The 19,982-nt window shown below is 35.7% G+C and overlaps 1 protein-coding gene across 2 annotated transcripts in view; it reads left to right on the top strand.

The window, feature by feature from the left end:
- Window positions 1–7,651, top strand: part of PSMA8 (proteasome subunit alpha 8) — a 33,055-nt gene extending 25,404 nt beyond the window's left edge. Inside the window, exons 5-7 of one of the 2 annotated variants that reach the window (XM_006920016.1) lie at window positions 4,898–5,017; window positions 5,136–5,198; window positions 7,255–7,651. In XM_006920016.1, coding sequence (XP_006920078.1) covers window positions 4,898–5,017; window positions 5,136–5,198; window positions 7,255–7,347 — 276 coding nt within the window. In that variant the 3' untranslated portion in view covers window positions 7,348–7,651. The remainder of the gene's footprint in view (window positions 1–4,897; window positions 5,018–5,135; window positions 5,199–7,254) is intronic. The other variant, XM_025038699.1, reaches the window with a different exon arrangement.
- Window positions 7,652–19,982: the final 12,331 nt, after the last annotated feature.

Raw genomic sequence — 19,982 nt, 5'->3', positions numbered from 1 at the left:
TCTAGGCGCTGCTCAGCAAGGAGCACCTGACTCACGGAAGATATACCTGGATATGTTTGAGTGAGGGCGCTAGTTGGGGGAGGTGGGGTTTCAGGGAATCCTCTGGGCGGAGCGACCTCTGTTATCCAGTTTGATGACATCATGGCTATGGCGGCGCTGTGTCCACTTACTGGGAGTGGGGAGGGCTCAACAGGGAGCAATGGATATCACCAGCACTTCTGTACAGAGCGAGTCTTGCTTGGCGATGTCTCTCTGTAAGTCCCTGATGCCCCCTGCACGCAGCCCAATCAGCACTGGTGCTCAGAGCAAGCAGGTCCATCACTGCGAAAATCCGCCCATGGACACGGCCACTTTAAGAGGCATCTGTAGCTGCCTGCTGCCGCAGCCTCCGTCTCACTCAGCCACTCAGGACCAGGCAGCCCCGCGTCCTCGCCCCGTCCTACCTTCTGCCTTTGCAGGGTGATTTCTTGGACTTCTCCCTACTTGTATGGCTTGTTCATCTAGATCCCAGGCAATTTTTTCTTACTGCTGCTCCTTGTTTCTGTCACAACTTTGATTTGGTTGCCAGAGGGATGATTTGGTTGCCATTTTTTAGCCCTTCTCCAGATATCTTTAAGTGAAATATTACAGATTAATGAAAGTAATATTTAAAACATCTATGTAACCACTAGCTTGAATGTAATTGAAGCTTTTGTGTATCCTTCTAATCTCATTTCCCTCCTACTACATCTCCTTCTACCTGCTCAGGGAACCTAAATTTGATGTTTATCTTTCCTATGCACAACTTTACACTTTTACTGCACATGGAAGTATCCATAAATAATGAGAACTATTTTGCATATTTTAAATTTTCATATAATTAGTATCATATTATGCATATCATTCTACAACCTACAATTTTCTTTGTTCAGTTTGACATTAGTAGAGAGGTAAGGGTAATGATGAAACCATGCTGCTGGATTATGTCCTCGAGCACAGGAGGGAGCTGCTTCAGACTAGGTATAGAGGGGACATTTCTAAGAAAGTGATGTTTAAATTAAAACTAAGTGAAAAGAAGCCAGCCAAGTGACTTTGTTGGGACAGGACTTCTTCTCAGATGACTTTGTTGACCTGCCAGATTTGGAACTCATTATTTTAATTTAAAAAGCTGCAATGTTATAAACTTCCAAGTAGGTCTATGTGGAATCCATACTGTATAGGAATTTCTTAGCTGTATAAGCTTACAGAATGTAGCCAAATAGAATATGTAGTATAAAGCTGGAGATCTCAAAGTGTAGTCTTCAGACCCCTGGTCCATGAGGTACTGTGTGAACATTTGCACTAATAGTGTAAGACCAATGGTGAATAAAACTGCTGGAGCAATGGTGAATAAAACTGCACTCAAATTTATTAGCACTCATCATATTCTTTACCATCATGCATTTGCAATAAATTAATAAATTCAACTTTCATATAAGTTGTCTTTGATGAAACAGTACAAATTATTGATTTTATTAAATCTCAACTTTTATCACAAGAAAAAAATTTGTAACTGTGGTGATGAATGTTAACTAGACTTTTACCATGGCTATAATTTCACAAAATATCACAATATACAGATATCGAATCATGCCGTATGCCTGAAATTAATATAATGTTATGGTCAATAACATCTCAATTAAAAATTATTACAACCCTCCATTCTTGAGTATTCATCTTTGAATATTCTGTGTTATGAAATGGAAGTATGCTATATGAAAGCACATCTACTGTAGGTACAGTTATTGTTTTGAAGAAAACAGTTACACGACTGTTTGAATTGCAAGCTGAACTAGCCCATTTTTTTCATGGAACTTTATTTTTACTTGATAGAACAATGGACAGAATAACTATGGTTATTTAGACTTGGAAATTTGGAAGGACATCTCAAAAATGAGTGATCTAAGCCTTTTACCTGAAGGAAACAACTGACAGTATTTGTTGCCAATGATAAAATTCAAACTTTATAGCAAAAATTAAAATTTTGGAAAATATATATTTGCCACAATGAGCTCGACAGGTTCTCAGTACAGAAAGACTTCTCTGATATTTGTAGTGAAGTTAATGAGCATAATTATTTGCTGTTTTAGAAATCAAATGGGTTAAGATTCAGAAGACCTGCATAATTCAGTGAAACAGTATTTTTCAGATGACCAAAGCTTGCTTTTACAAAACTAACAGTGTTAATGCTTTTAGAGGCATATTTTACTGTTGTCAGTAATGCTTTATAACAAGAACAAAATTAATATGTTGTATGCTTCAGAGCAATGTTAATCAAAGTGTATTTCTTTTTATATTAATAGGTGTAAGGTAAACAAGCACTCTAATTTTAGGAGATGTTGAAAGAAATTTAATATGTTTTTATTAAGTATTGAATCTTCTAAAAAGCATTTTAAATCTCCTAGAAGCAGTTAAAGAAGTAGCCTTCAAGACTACTTGAATTTAGAACCCTTTCTCCATTTTAGTATTCTTTGGGAAATACTACCATAGAGACATGGAACCTCAGGACCAAAGACTTTTGAAGGCTGTATAACCATTTTTAGGAAGTATATTAGGAAGTGCTTTTGGGGTCAGCATTTGTTGAAGTGAAGGGAACAGGATTAGGTAGAGGGAAAAGTTGGACTGCAATGCAGTCTCAATAAAGGCCTCATCAGCCTGTGGGAAGCTCAGGATCTAGGGTGGTTGTTCAGAATCGTTCCAAGTTGAGGTGAGAAGACTGGATATTATTAGCTCTTCATCATCAGTGATCGGATGTGGGACACCCCTGGAAGAGGGCATGACCTTAGGTGAAGCAGCTCTTGTTAACGAAGCCACCTCTCAAAGAAAGTTAAGATCTGAGGGCTCTCTACGGGCTGTAGGAATAAAGCTTTCATTTCTGAAAGGGGTTGGGGCAGTGTGTCACAGGATCTACTCAGAGATATATCCGTGAGATACTGTTTTTGGCACCTAACAACAGAGATGTGATGATTCTTAACATTTAAGGATTTATTTTTCTCACATATTGAGAAGCTTGAAGGTAAGCAGTTGCTGATGTTTGTCTCTTTTATTAGTCTTTTTCAATGCTCTCAAAGTGGCTACTAGACCTCCAGCCAACATATCTGAAATCCAGACAGCAAAGATTCCAAGAAGTTCCACCCCATTATTTCCACTTGTATATTTCTTTTCATAATAGAGGCTGTGAAGTGACATTTTTCAGCAGGCATATAGCCTAGAGTTCTGTCACAAAGGAAGAATGGATATTGGGATTGGCAGTTAGTATTCTTGGCTAAAGAAAATCAGCATTGATCTAGACAGGCAGGAAGGAAAAACATTGAAAAATCATCAGAATCTGTTGAAATGGACTGGGGTGGATGATGGATTTGGAGGGAGGGTAGGGAAATGAGTGTGGTGAGAAGCAGCTCGATTTTAGGAAACCAGTCAGTTAGGTAAGAGTTAAAGAATTTTGACATCAGCAATTGGAAGAAGTGGATAGGAAAGTCACCAGGAATTTACAAGGTGACCTTTAAAGTCTCAGTAAGATTTTTTGGATAAACCACACCTTATCTCTGTGCAGCAACCAGTTAGTTATCCCCCCAAACTAGAAGCTAATAAACTCCAAAGTCATGCTAGTCTGAAGGCTCTACCTTTGATCTTAATGAAATTTCAAGGCCACAAAATCTAATTTAAAATTTCACAGCTATTTATTTTAATCTCCTGAAATATAAAGGCATAGAAAAAGTTCTTGGAAGTAACAGAACAAAGTACTCTCACGTAGTACAAAAGATTTGCTCACTTCCTAAACATCTCCTTTGAGATCTCTTTCCCACAACCATAATACTGACCAGTTGGAACAGAGACATTCCCCATTTAATGCCAGGATCCTTCAGTGAGAGGATGGCCCTTTCTGCTGGTTCTTTTCTAGGATCATCATAGCAAAGGGGCACATGGATACATAGTGTATAGGATTCAAAGCTTGGATTACCGATTCAGTCTACTTGGTTGGAAAGCTCAGCTCTTCTATTTATTCCCTATGTGATCTTGAGCAAGATTACTTAAGCCAGTGGTTCACAAATAGAGGTGATTTTGTCCCCCTAAGGGACATTTGGCAATATCTAGAGACATGTTTGGTTGTTATAGCTGGGTTAGGGGATACTACAGACATCTGGTGAATGTTTTTGGAATAGTTAGATGAGATAATCCATGTAAAATGCCTAACGCAAGTGCCTGGCACATAAGTGATCTGTTAATGTACATTACTATTGTCATCACTAGTACTAGTCTGGATTTTAGACTGAATTAGAAAGAACATGCCATATACTACCTATATTCATGCAGCCAATGAAGTCTGTTTGCCTTTTTCTTTCATTTGATGAAAAATTATAAAGAAAGTAGAAAAATGGGGACTGGAACAGAAGAAGCCCTTCTTGCTTATAGAATCAAAGAAGATAATGAATTAATAACTAGTATACTTTATTCTGAGTTCTAAGAAAATGATGTACAGTCCTATTTATGTAAGCATCTTTCCTCTTCATATTGTTCTTTTTTTTCTCTTCTTTTTGTACCATATTGCAAATTACACCTCCTTTCCTCTCCTCATCTTTCAGAGTTTCAACTCTTTCAGTCTCTTCTGGCTGTCAAGAACTTGGGAGCTATTAAAGCAATAGAAAGCATTGGTCAGGATAAAGCATTGGTATATTTGAAAATAAGTCATGCCATCACTACAGATTATTCATATAGTAACTAAATGAGCTGCTGAAATTTTTGCTAACTTTTTGAACCTACAACTTTCATTTAGTAATTATGCTAAGAAATAGTAAACTGTAAACCTTTAAACTTCACTTAGAAACCATAAATTCCTTTATGTTGCAGTGATATTAATAGTTATCTTCTATTTTTCAAGGCAAATGCAATAGGTCGAAGCGCTAAAACTGTCCGAGAATTTCTAGAAAAGAATTACACAGAAGATGCTATAGCAAATGACAGTGAAGCTATCAAATTAGCAATAAGAGCTTTGCTTGAAGTAAGTGATCTAATAAAGCATATTCTGAAAAGCATGGTGTTTTTTTTTTTTTCCTCAGTTGCTTATTAAGACACAAAATTTCCTGAAGTAATTTTAGTATTGCACTTGTTCTCATTAGGTTGTCCAGTCTGGTGGAAAAAACATTGAACTTGCTATAATAAGAAGAAACCAACCTTTGAAGGTAAGTCATCAACCAAATAGGAAAAAATAATGTGTAGCATAAAGTATTTTGACAAAAGTTAAAATGTTGTCACCTTTGAATCTTCATTATAAGCTGTAAACATCCCTTAGCAACTGTAACAACTTCTGTTTTATTTTGTTTCTGTAGGCTAATAGTCACTAATTTGTATGTGCTTGAGGCAAGTAGTTACTTATACCTAGCCCTTCGTGAAGACCTAGAGGTGCTGAGATCTGTATTCAGACCTACCCCATGTAGTATGTGTTCTTAGAAGTAGGAACCACTACTGAGTCAGTCCTTCATGGGTTCAGTATAGTCAATTCCCTATGGAGATTCATTCCTGGCTCCGCAAAGAAAGCAGTTACACTTATAGTATTTTTTAGATCTTCTGAAATCTAGATGATGCCATTCAACTGCCATTTATATAATTGTGGGCCCTCCAGGCTTCTAACATGTTATCCTTCATTATGTCAAAAAACCTCCACCCATTCTTGACTGCCTAGTGGTTTTTATCTGTTTTCTCAACTTTTCACTTAAAAGTGCCTTGAGCCCATGCTAAGACTTAAATTTTAATACCAAGTGTGATAACCTTACCATATTTCTTTGTGGTAAATCTAACCCTATTATTTTTATACCTTTTGTCAGCCATTATGGGTTAAAACTGCTGGACAACAAAATAGATTGTTTAGAACAATGTGATAAATTGTTTTGAATATTATGATAGAGGACTCATTGGCTAAAGAACATTTGAAAGGCGATCGTTCATTAGGTAGACCTTTACAGTGTAGTTTGCCAACTAGCTCTCTTCAGCTGAATGTACAAAAGCACTCAAAGCATGGGAAACTACATAAAAAGTATGCTAGGAAGGATTATTTTACATATACCTTTTCTTTTGTTTTAAGAAAAGTATTTCAAGGAAAAGTAGTGCTGAAATCAGTGCTGTGTGGAACAGTGGGGTTTTTGTTTTTTGTTTTGGAGGGGGTTTGTTACTATCGTCATTTTGATACCACATTCCCATATTTTATTATTAACCAATGGATGCAGACATGAGCATAGGACATCAGCAGAGTTTCAGTGAATACGAGAAATAGGGACAGGGTAGTGGGTCTTCCCATATATTACCTCACATAAATAACCAGGATGCTGAGCACAGAGTGTGGAGATTGGAACTGGGCTGGGTTGTCACCCCTGCTGCCAAGGGCCCAGGGACAGATGTATCAATACCACAGGGACACAGAACCACTGAGGACAGAATCGGCTCTCCAGCCCCATCTCTCTCTCTCTCTCTCTCTCTCTCTCTCACACACACACACACACACACACACACACACACACACACACACCCAGCTGGACAACTGTTTTTCCTTATGATTGGTAGGATGGTATGTTTCCAGGCAGCAAAGTTATCCCATCCTTTTACATATTTCAGAATAGGCTGTGTGGTGAATAAAACACATGCTTTGGAATTGGATAGACCTGGATTTAAGTTCTGGCAGATCCATTTGTTTAACAGTATGATCTTGAATAATTTGCTCCCATTTTTGAGTCAAAATAAAATTGATTTAAATAAAATAACTCCTTTTGCTTTGTACTTAGTGAGGAGTTATAAAGAAAGCAGTATAAATCATCTTTTCCCAAACTTCTTTGGCTAGTCTGTGAGCTGATAAAATAGTCAAACCCTATCTGAAGATCACACAGTGGGGTTAAGATAGGAGGAGTTCAGAAATGAGTTACTTGCTCATGAACTGAATGACTGGCATTAAAATGTTTTCAGTTATATCCTTATGTAGGATATGTAATGTAACATCACATTTTGCCCTGCTTTCTTTTTTAGCACAATGATGGTAGAAATGGTATGGAGTTCTGTTTTTGTCCATAATAGTTTAACTATGTTGCTTTTGAATCTTTTGAAACATTTTATTATATATTTGAAGTTATAAAATATAAAGTTATAAATAGAAAATAGGAATTTATAAGATATAATAGTTCTTTAATATTGTAAATATTTAGAAAGTATTGGTATAATTGCAACTTGTTTTTTAAAATTTTTTCTTTTCAGATGTTTAGTGCCAAAGAAATTGAATTACAAGTAAGTGCAATAGAAAAAGAAAAGGAAGAAGCAGAGAAGAAAAAATCAAAGAAGACTGCCTAATTCTTAGTATGAAAACTGGGAGCTTTTAATGTTTTGTTGTACTCCTTAGAATTAAAGGAAATAAGTTGATTTGTAGCATTACTTTTATTAGTTATGTGCTGTTTTGAGAATGCCAGATTTATAGTTGTCTTCAATCTATTGCATGGACAAACATACATTAATATGAATATTTTTTAAAAAGATTTCAGTTATTGTTAAAAGCATTCATAATTCCACATAAACCTGAGACAATACTCTATAACTTGTTGCCCAGTATGTTACTTTTCTTCATATATGAAAATTTAATTAAGAAAAAACTTTAATTTTTTTTCCAAATGTTTATTTCCCCAGCTTAATTAAATTTTAAAAAATTTGGTGACATTTGAGTATTGACTGTCAGGTAGAGAGATACCGATTTGAAAATAAACAATATAATACTGAGTTGCATTTCTAAATGAATGATGAAAACATCCTTGTGTTAATTGTCAAAATTTTGTCAGTTCTCTTCATTTTTAAATATTATATTAGATTTATTTTACCTTTTTCATTTTATAAATTGCAGTATATCATTTTGTTTATGGAACAATATTAAAGGCCTTATCCAAATAGGCAGTTAAAATAAACTGTGGTAACAGCTTATAAGGTCATCTGAGCAGGGTATTGTATGAAAATAAGAGAAATGAATACATGTAATTCTCAGTTTTTATTTTTATTTTATCTTAAGTAGGCACAGTGTCTTAGATTTGTTACATGTTCCATCAGATATCTGGAGTGCATTTTACAATATGCATTATACTAGGCTTTTGAGAGGAACAAAAACATTGAAATGATCCCTGCTCACAGAGAAGGTTTAATCCAAGTGGCCCACAGAAATAATGTGCTTAATGTTTGTGATAAAGTTATATTTTTGAAAGCAAAGGATACTGATAGGCATAAAAACAAAAGTCCACATACCTTATTATTTTACAGTTTTGTCCTTTTTTTAATGTCCTTTTTGAAAACGGAGGAGAGAGGTTGAATTTTTGCAGAGGAATGAAAAGGTCAAAGGAGATAGGAAAGAAAAGAATCAGTTTGGCAAAGCAGCAGCTATCATAAGTTCTAAGCCACTGGTGGTTGTAGTGCTGTGAAGCAAGGACAAAGGAAAGAGCAAAGTCAGAATTTTAAGAGGTATAAAGACCTTACAGGGCCATCTTACTGGTGTTCATCATGGACTAAATTCCTGTGGCCTTCTGGTGCTGCATTTAACTTCCTCTGACATAAAGACTGTAGGACATCTTCTGGGGAGGAATGGACACTCTGTATTCCACTCTGGATATGCCCTGACCTCCTTTCTAGTTTCATTGGAACCATGGAATTTCATGGCTCCCTGTTTTACAATCAAAGCCAAATACTTGATCCCTATCACCTCCTGACCCTATTTAGTTAGCCAGAAGCAAAGTACTTCCCAAGCAGAAGCCTTACTAAACAAAATTTTAGCACTTTAGGAAAAAAACCCACAACTTTTGATTATCAGGTCAGCTCCCACTGAAGATATCTGTCTTCATGCATGTGCATACAACACACAGGAGAAGTAGAATGTTCACATTATCCTACTGTACTGCCATGAACCCATGGTGAGTCTTCGATATTCTGAATATATGGCTTAGTATCTTGCATATACCTCTTTCTTGGCACTCATTATACTGTATTGAAATTATCTGATCTACTTTTTTGACAAATATTAAGTGCTTTAAGGGGCAGATACCGTTTGATGCTAGGGATATAGTAATAAAGAGTAAGCTCAGTCTTGGTTCTCATTACTCTGTTATGAGAAGGCAGATATTAAACCCAAATAATTATAATCACAATTGGGATTAGCTCTGAAGCTCTGTGTCTATCTTCCCTACGAAACTTGCTCCTCAGGAAGCCAGACTCAGACCCGTATCTCTTTCATTATTTCCACAGCTTGCCTCTTGTTAAGAACTTAATACATGCTTGTTGAGCTGTTAAGTTACAGATAGTTGCAAATATTAGATATTGAGATGAAGGAGGAAGACAAATCATCTACAGATGGTTCCCAACTTACTTATGATTGTCCAACTTATGATTTTCAACTTTGCAATGGTGTGATAATGATACACATTCAATAGAAACTGTACTTTAGAATTCTGAATTTTGATCTTTTCCCAGGCTAGTGATATATATAATAATACCGCCTCGTAATGCTGGGGAATGGCAGTGAGCTACAGCTCCCAATCAGGCATGCGATCATGAGAGTAAACCAATACTTTGCATCATTTTTATGGCTAGATGATTTTGCCCAAACTGTAGGCTAATGTAAATGTTCTGAACATGTTTAAAGTAGACTAGGCTAAGCTATGATGTTCAGTAGGGTAAGTGTATTAAAAGCACTTTTGACTTAGTGTTTTCAATTTATGATAGCTTATTGGGCCATACCCCATCCTTAAGTCAAGGAGCATCTGTAGTCTAATCTCTCATTTAGTGTAGAAGTCAATTTCCTAATCTCTTTGGCCCTTGTTAAACATTATAGTGATGGGAAGATACCATATAGTCAATGAATATGTATTTCATGCAGGGCCCCTGAGACTAGATTCAGACTCTGGTTAATAAAAATGGAGGACTTCAGAAAGAGAGGAATTTATTATTATGCAACATAGTTTGGTCTTGGAAAACCTGTAGGTGTAGTAATTTGAAGTGTCATTCCCTTACTACTACTCATCCCTGGTTGAACATTCTTTTTGCTAGGTACCAAAAATGAATAAGATACGGACTTGTCTTAAAAGAAGTTATACTACCAAATAGTTGAGCCCATTCTTACAAGTTATATGAATAATGAAAAGTATATTTCCTTTACATTCTGTGAATTTAATATGGAACATGTTGCTAATGGTTTCTGGAGTAACTTCTTTAAATCATCCCTAGTAAATGTAGCGTATGCACCAGATTTTGTAAAAAAAGAAATAAGACCCATTTTGTGTATCAATAAACAAAAGAAGGGGGTGATAGTTCCCTATCTCAGTTTTTACCTCTTATCTGAGAATAGAACATTCTATACCTCTGGATGGATTTGGCTATAAGTATATATAATGTTAAAGACTCTCTTCTGTACTATAGTTTAGTTGTATGGATCTCTTATCTAGGGGAAATAGTGATACATCATCCAAATGATATGGTTATAATTCCACTCCTTATTCTTATTTAACAAGTAGTCATATAGTGCTTACTACATGCCACTGTTTTGTGTTCTTTACAAACATTAATTCATTTAATCCTCTTAAGAATTGTCTTGAAACACATTATCTAATTTATGCCCATGGTGCTGATACAGTGCCTTGCCACCATCAAAATGGATACATTTTCCCCAAATCTCTCCCTCCCAAGGCTGTTTCATGAGATGCAGGAGCTTTTATATCTCACTGGCTTTATTCCTTCTGTAACAGATATGAGATTCTGACTATTTATTGCCTTGTTTTATTTTGGAAATCTAAGCATTATTATAGCCAAATTTCCTTGATCTAAACAAAGCAGTTTTCTATTTAATGTGAAGTTTTAACCAAAATGTAAACACTATTGCTATTTAAGATGTCATTTTTACTGATGTTACTGAAAGATAATTCCCCAATATGCAAACACTTTGGGCTTTTTCTCCCTCATATCCTCAAGGTGAGATAATCACAAACATTTGGTTTTATGAATCAGCTAAATGGCTTCTGTTTCCATCCCTGGGATATGGTTAACCAGGTAGTCTGAAAAACTTCTCACTGCAGACATAGAAATTCTGGATAAAATCTAACAAACATCCTTTTAAATGCATAACTGAATTCAAAAGAAGGGAAATCCCCAGAGGCCAAAAACAGAAAGGGATTCATAAAGCAGAGAAGACATTTGAGCAGATGCTGGCGCTGCTCTGGAGGAAACTTTATTGGCACAGGGAATAAGCAAACCAAGAAGGAGACAACAGAGAGCCTATAAACACATCCTCCTTTGCCAGGATACTTAGTCGGTGGTAGCATTGCATATCAGTAGTAAAGGATACAGTCTTTAATAAATGGTGATGAGACAACTGGTTATTTACTTGGAAATAACAGTGGACCTGTACTCCACGCCATTAAAAAATAAGTCCATTCCCAATGAATTAAAGATCTAAACATAAACAGTAAAACTTTTAAAAGACAATATAGGAAAATAACTTTAAGACCTTGGAGGTAAGGAGAGATTTTCTAAACAAGATACAAAAAATGGTAACATTAAGGAAAAAATTGATAATTCAACTATCTGAAAACATACATCAAAATATCTATATTTTAGTAAAGTCAGAGGCATATGCCCTTTAGCCTGCAGTTCCACTGTGAAGGCCATGGCTTAGAGAAACACTAACATATGTGCATAAAAATAATGTACCAAAGGCATTGTTTTTGATAGCAAAATAAATAATTTTCATCAGCAGAAAATGAATGAATAAATTGTGATTTATTCATACAGTAGCATACCATATAGCAGAGAAAAAGAAAGCATTTACAGCTCTGGGCATCAACCTGGATATGTATTGAGCAAAAACTAAAGCCAACTGTGAGAAAGTATACACAATGTTTATAGAAAACTTAAAGACCTACAAAGCTAAACATAGTATTTAAAAGATACAACGTTTGAGATAGAACAAGAAAAGCAAGGGAATGATTGCTGGAAAATTCAGGATAGTACATTTGTTAGGAGCTGTGCAGAGGAATGCACAAACAGTAATGCTTTTGTAAAGCTGAATGGTGAGCCTGGTCATGTTCACTTCATTAGTCTCTCTACTGTACATGTAAGTTATCTGCATTTATTTATTATGTATATCATAATTATAAATCCAAAATATATTTAATGCAGAAAAGAGATTAAGAAAATTTAAACATGCAAGCCTTCTCAAGAAGCACATTGTTTGAGAAAAATAAAAAGCACACATAACTATAATATGCTGTGTTATCTATGAATATATCCACATGTAGTAAAAATAAAAAGCAAAGTCAGGATGATTGGAAGAGAAAGAAACAGCAGGCTTCAACTACATTTGACACAATATATTAAGTAGTGGATGATATAAGTGAGTTCATTATAATATTCCTTTGTCTCAAAGAGCCAGAGACGACTTTGCTTTATTACTAAGGTTAGGACTTTAAACCTTTTAAAAATTTCTTTTTTCCTTCATTCCTGATCTTGAGGAAGATCACCAAATGAAAAGATATGACAATCTCACCATTATTTTGAAGTAAAATGATTAATTCTCTTAAGAAACAGATCTAGAGTTTGCACAGTAAGTTTTAAAAGACATTCGGAACCTCGTAAATTTCTAATTGGTCTTTGGAAAAGAATGTGATTGAAATAAATACTTTTCAAGTTTGAACAAAACCACTTAATCTACTAACATTTCATAGGTCCTTAGAACTTTTTAGTCCAAGTATGTCCATGCTTCATCTCCTGTCATTCAAGCCATTTCTGCCTTTCCTCCTCTTACAGACAGCCAGGCTGGCTGGCCTCCCTGCTGTTCCTCAAATACACTAAGCAGGCTCCTGACTCAGGGTCTTAGATGTAACTGTGTCCTCTGCATAAGAGATATAACAGGAGAATCTACCAGGAGGAAAACAGAAACACAATGGAGAGTACTTGTTCGGGGCAGGGTAGGCGGGTGGAAGGGTGTCAAAGAAGACTTCTTTGGGGATAGCTCTCCTCCTACCTCTTTGCCCGGTAAGAGGAGCATGGCATCACAATGTTACTGCCCGGGATATTGCAAAATCCAGCATCGCTCCAGCAGCATGGAGGGGGTCCTCCGTTCTTCCTCACCAATACAGCAAGGAATTATAGATTAATGAGATATAGAAAAAGTAAGATTTATTGAAAGTACATTTTAGGAGACAGGCCACACTAAGGAAGGCTGCAACCCTGTGGAATTTGGGTGAAACAACAAAAGTAGAGTATGCTCCAAGAGAGGAGTGGCTTTTCAGTGAAGAGAGCTATAATAGTGCAAAAGTGGGAAGGTCTGTTTATATTTGGGTCTTGATGGGAGATTACAAGGGTGGTACTAGATGATCAGCATGTGAAGTTACCTTGACTGACAGTTGGCTGCCATATAACCCTTTGCCTACTGCGCATATGCTTACCTAGAATTCAGTGTGTTATAATTACATTCATGAACTCCCAGGTATATGTATGATATAATGTGATGGTATAATCAGGCTGAGGTTATGGTCAGGTTAGGGTTGTACTTTCTGTGCATGTGTTTGTGGCTAGTTTAAGCCAGGGGCTTTTATGGCCTTTGTGCCTTGGGATGTAGGGGATAATTTATAACCATAAAATGGGTGTTTCTGGGAGGTCTTTAAGGAAGGTCTTCAAGGGAGTTTATATGATTACAGAGCTGGGCCTTTGCTCCTTTTGCTCATGATTACTAAACTACCTAAACACAAGAAGATCAGTGTGGGAAGAGGTAGGTACCCAGAAGTGATGCCAAACAGGAGTCATGTCATAATGGAACTTCTGTTTTTTGGTTTTACTCTTGAGGCACTGGGGGAGGAAAGGGGATAAAGGGAGCCATGGAAAGTTTTAAATATGGAAGAAACCTCGTGTTTTTCTTTTAGAGAGGCAAGCATCAAATAAACCCCTTGAGGGAATATTATATGAGGAACAAGACTAGGAAGCATATTATTTTTATTATTCAACTTTTTTTCTGGAGCTTATATCTAATCAATGCAATAATACTACAAAAACACATGATCTACAAATTCATTTATTTGATCAAAAAATTTTATTAAACACCTACTATGAGCCAGGTACTCTTTCAGGCTATGGGGATATAGCAGTGAGCTTCATAAAACATCATTTGAGAAGAGAGAAATTGAAATCTTGCTGACCTCTCAGCATTTCACCTAGTGAAACGCTTTTATCTTGGCTTCCTGACTTTATCTCTTGATTTTATTCACCTTGGCTTCCTGACCCCTTTTTGGTTGTTTTAAGTTATTTTTCTAGCCTCTCCTACTCTCCAGTTCCCTTTACTGTCTTCTTTTTTCTGTGCTATCACTAAATGCTAAGGTTTGATATGGGTTCTTCTCTCTTTACTGTACCTTCTCTCCTTTGGAGATAATATGCAGTCCCATTACTTCAGATATAATCTATATTATGTCAGAATATGCAAGTAAAAAGGCAATGTAAAACCTAGCCCAAGTTTCACTTTCAAGTTTTATTTGATCCTTCTTGAACTTTAATTTTTGATCATTCCCACCAGAGCTGCTCCATCTCCAATCTTTTCCCATCAGTGTGAATGTAATCACCATCCACCCAAGTTTTTCAAGCTAGAAATGCAAGAGTCATTTTTAACACTATTCACTTCCTCAGCTACTTTATTCCATCTACCACTAAGATCCATAGATTTTTGCCTCCAAAATATATTTCAAATCTATCCCCTACTACTACTACTCCCTACCTCCATATCCACTGCTTCCACTCTATTTCAAGCCACTTTCATCTTTCACTTGGCCTGCTGCAAGACATCTAAATAGTTTGTTTCCACTTTTGCCCTTTTCAAAGGTATTATCCATATAATATCTAGAATGATCTTTTAAGAATGTAAGTTACTTAAAAAATGTAATTTACTCAGAAAAGAATGTAAGTTACTCAGATACATCAAAAAGATACAAGAGCTAATTTAAAGGAGAACCTACTGTCCAAATCTGGGTCAATTTGAGAATCAAATAAATCATGATAATGTCTGATCAAAACTCATTGACTAAAATGGAATGACTAAAAATGAATTCACACTCATACATACATGAGAGCAATGGGAAAATTACTTCTGGTAGAATGTCAAACAACAATGCAGAAGAAATGATAATGTAGAAAAAATCACCTTTTTTCAGCCATCATAGTAATAACTGATTCAGCAAAGAGTCGTTAATGGATAAGAAAATTAATAGGCCATAGCTTGATAAAGAATAGGATATTCATATTATCTCAAAGTATGTCCCATATACTACTCATTAATTACAAAAAAGAAAACTAGTGACCTCACAGCGAGTAACCTTGTAGATACCATTATAAATGAGTGATCAAATTTAATGTAAATAATAATAACGCAAACTTACATCAGGTGTCTTCTAATGTGATACAGAAGACAGAACATCACTCATGTAGTTTTCCTGTCAAAATGCATAACTGGAATTTATCATAAGGAGAACATACACAAACACAAACTGAGGACATTCTACAAAATAAATGATCTATTCCCTTAAAAAATGGTAATATTATGAAAAACAAAGGTTGAGGAACTGTTCTAGATTAAAGGAGACTAAAATAAAAACTATATGCAAAAAATGATACTGGACTGGATCCTAGACTAGATTAAAAATCTGCTATAAAGGACATTATTGGGACAATTAGCAAAAATTGAAAAAGATCTGTTGACTAAATAATTGTATCAATGTAAATCTCCTAATTTTGTTAATTGTACTGTGGTTATGTAAGTGCATGTCCTTGTTTATAAGAAATATAAATTGAAATATTTAGGGATAAAGAGGCATGTCTGCAATTTACTTTCAAGGGAAAAAAGTATATATACAGTTGAGTCCCATTATTTGTGGTAGTTATATTCTAAGCCAAAACTGAATTAATAAATACTTAACCATTCTTTTAGGGGACATACAGGGTTAGGTTCCTATAAGCCTCTAGTCATATCATTTTTTTCCTGCCCATCAATATATAACCTGGTTTTATCTGTGTTTTTATTTAAAGGTGCTTTATTTAACATATACAGTTGATTCATTAACCAACAGCACTTATTACTCATGCCTGAATGAGGCTTATCTAACACATACATTTTCTCTATAAGGTACGTCACAGTCTTCCTGTGCTTAGGAACACTAGACAATACTTCAGCAATATACCTGGGGGCTACTTTAAATGCAAAATCACCAACAAAAAGCACAAAAATATGAAAAACATGGCACCAAATAAACTGTAAAAAGGACATTTACATACAGTATGAGAGCAAAAACAAGAAGGCAGAATGCCACCTTGTTCAACCTCGGCTGGGAATGTGCACGTTTGGCAACTCAAATTTTTCATTGTTCTGCATATATGTGCAAAAGACCTTGAAAGCACTGTGAGTATTGATTTGGGGGGTACAAACACATTTTAGCAGGTAGGTGAATGTGCAAATATGGAATCTGCAAATAACAAGGAGAATCGAGTGTGTAAATATATGAACATACACATATATAGAAAGAGCAGGTGCTAAAATGAACGAAATGCTAAAACTGGTAAATCAAGATGAAGGGGATATGGGAGTTGTAAGTAATATTTCTTGCAACTCTAGGTTTGAAATTATTTCCAAATAAAAAGGTGAAAATGTAAATAAACTCATTTTACTCCTCTGCTTAAAATATTTCAATTGCTTTCATTGACACATCGCAGAAGACCCTGATGGGAGTTAAGCCCCCCTCTCCAAAGTCATTCCAGCCACTCTTTCTCTAGTTCATTCTGTACCAGTCTCATGGGCATTCTTTTAATTCCTGGAGCACTTCCCTAGCTCTCTAGCTAAATTAGATCCTGTCCATTATCCTCTTTTAAAGCACCTTGTTCTTTTCTTTTGCAGCACTTATCACAATTTGTAATTATACATACAAATGATTATGTGTTCTTGTTTAATAAATGTCGCATAAAATGATAATCATGAGGACATTTTAGAAATATGAAATTATGCAAGTGACCCAATTTAAATGGAAAATTATTTAGGTAAAGTTATAAATTATATACAAAATCATACATATACTTCACATAACAGCAAACATAATAGGCAAGGATTTGAAAGTAATATGCAAAAATGAGAATTCAGCCAGAATGATGGAATTATAAATAGTTAAAAGTAGAAATTATTTTCTTTTCAGGTTTATCTCAATAAGAAAGAAAAATACTCCTAAATCAAAGAATGATGATACTAATTATAATGTTAACACTTACAGGAACATTCTGAATAAACAACTCTCTGATTGCAGTCTAGAGAACAATAATAAGGAGCAAGTCTTGAAGCATGAATGGAGCCCAGTTAGCATAATTTAAGTGAGTGTGCTTGGGTATGATCTAAAAGAGTGACCATGAGAATGGGAGAAGTCAATAGATTCCAGAGATATTATAGATATGATTCCCAGGCTGACAGGATCTAATGACTGTTGAAATAGGGGCGAAAAAGAGAGAAAATTCAAGGTCAATTCCTAATTTTACATCTTGGACATTTTAGGAAAAGTAACCTAGAAACAGTGAAGGATATGGATTGGATTAGAATGGAGAAAGATTAGAAGAGAATTTTCACAAGCTTCCACTGTCACACATATCTACCTACCAGTATCTATGGCTCAGAACTCCACCTTCCCTTCTGCTGCCATAGATGAAGGGTCTTTTTCTCTTATCAAAGCTCAACCCTTGCATTTGTGCACTAAATTTCATCCCTTTTTGCCTTGAAGGACATGGCTCTAGCAAGTCTCCCCTCCTTATTCCTCTGTCAGCAGTTTCCCTATCAAGTCATTACCATCAGCTTGTAAGCAAGCTGTTATCATAGAGAAAACCGTTTTTAATCTCCTGCTACTGGCCCATTTTCTGCTCCACTTTACATCAAACTTCACATACTCTTTAAACTGTTTCCTTTCATTCTTTCTTGAACATATTCTAATAAGGCTTTTACCTCCACATTCCACAGAGATTTCTCTTGTCAAGGTTACCAGTGACCTCTGCATTTTGTTGTTGTATCTAATGGGCACTCACCAGTCTTTATTTTACTTATCAGCTGCAATTGACACAACTGATCACTTTCTTCATATGGAACTTGGTAACTTCTTGGCTTTCTGGACTCCACATTCTCCTGATTTTCCTCTTATCAATGTAGATCATTCTCTATCTCTTATTTCTGGGTCCTCCCCACCCCATCAACCTGAACTTTAATATTAGAGTACCTGGGATTCCAGCCTCTTCTCTTCATTTTTACTCCCTTTCTCCATGATCATATTGAGTCCAATGGCATTAAAAATACCATCTATATGCTGTGATATATATGTGTGTGCATATGTATATTATATATGTGTGTGTGTATTAATAGATACACACACACACACACACACACACATACACATATATACACACACATATGTATGTATGTATTTAGCCAGGACCTCTTCCTTAAACTCTAGGTTTGTATACCCAGCTACCTGTTCCACACTCTATTTTTATATTAATAAGCATTTCAAATTAAAATCCAAATCGAGCACCTGATTTCCCAATCCCCACAGCAGTGGTCCCTATTCCAACTAACAGCAACTCATACTTCCAGTTTGCTCTGGCCAGAATCCTTGAGATGCCCTTAACTCCTCTTCTATTTTTTCTTTTTTTACATAAATAGAGGGATAAAATGCATTTTGCCTTCCTACATATCTTGCTTTATTAATATGTTTCTATAGGAAGGAAATGTAGTAAACATAATTACTAAACTCCAAATTCAGGACTGTAGTTACCTGTGCTGAGTAAGGAGCAGTACATTCTTTGCAACTAGAAAATTAAAGTTCCCATCAAGCAAACAATTATTAGAGAAATATTCTAGGTCACCTTAAAGAAAAAATATATATACTCTGCTAAACCTCTTTGTAACTTGATTGAGGTTATTTACATACCTAAACTATGTATATGAGTGTGTGGGGGGCAATTAGTGAAAGTTTGAAAATGGAGAGTTCTCTGAGAACTGTGAGTCTTCCTTCCATAGTTCAAGTATTTATTGAACTATGCTATATGGAGAGAAAAACACCAAGGCTAAACAATTTGTCCAGCTGGTAAAGAGCAGATCTGGGATTCAAATCCCCGTCACTAAAAATGTTGCATGGCTCCGTTTAATTCATTCGCTTAGCAAATATTTATTAAATACCTTTTATGAACAAGGCATTTTGCTAGGGGCAGTGTGGGATATATAATGAATCAGACATTTATGGAGTAGTGGAAAAGAGATGCATTTTGGCATCATACAGACTGTTTTGAATTCAGCTTCTTGGATAAATTCCTCTTTTAAATGCGGTTTTTAAGTCAGTAAAGGGAGGTGGTTGTTAAGAAAGAAAAAAGAAGAAACAAGGAACTGTATCGCTTAGTGACCAGCATACAAGAGGTACTCAATTAATTCAGTTTTCTACCCCCGCCCCCAATTCCACTTTGAGGAGTTTTCTAGAAGTTAAATGAACAGGCAAGTCTTAACGGAATGAAGAAAGATGCGATTGATTTGGCCTTGTTTAGATGCGTGTGGGAAGACAATAAAAGTATTGACGTGTGAGAACTGAGACCTTGTCCTTTGGAGTTTAAAGAGAGGTAGAAAACTAGAAGCTGTAAACGTCAGGTTGCTTCCTTGCTGCAAAATCTTCGGTTTAGTATCAGTTCCTACAAACATATTATTATGACAATAGCCTGAAATCAAGACATCTTCTCTGTAGAGATCTTCAAGGGGCAAATTTCTCGATATGGGACTATATTATTGATTCATTCAGCAAATACTTTTAACTTATTCAAAGAATATTTAGGATTGCACTTAAGATTTAAGTGCTAGAATCTGAGGAGGTAGAAATCAAAAGACGATCCCAGTTTTCAAGGAGATAGACACGTAAACA

The sequence above is a fragment of the Pteropus alecto genome, unplaced genomic scaffold (assembly GCF_000325575.1).
Source record: "Pteropus alecto unplaced genomic scaffold, ASM32557v1 scaffold146, whole genome shotgun sequence".
In the NCBI taxonomy this organism is placed as follows: Eukaryota; Metazoa; Chordata; class Mammalia; order Chiroptera; family Pteropodidae; genus Pteropus; species Pteropus alecto.
The sequence above is the reverse complement of the archived record's forward strand: the minus strand, read 5'-3'. Positions and strand labels throughout refer to the sequence as shown.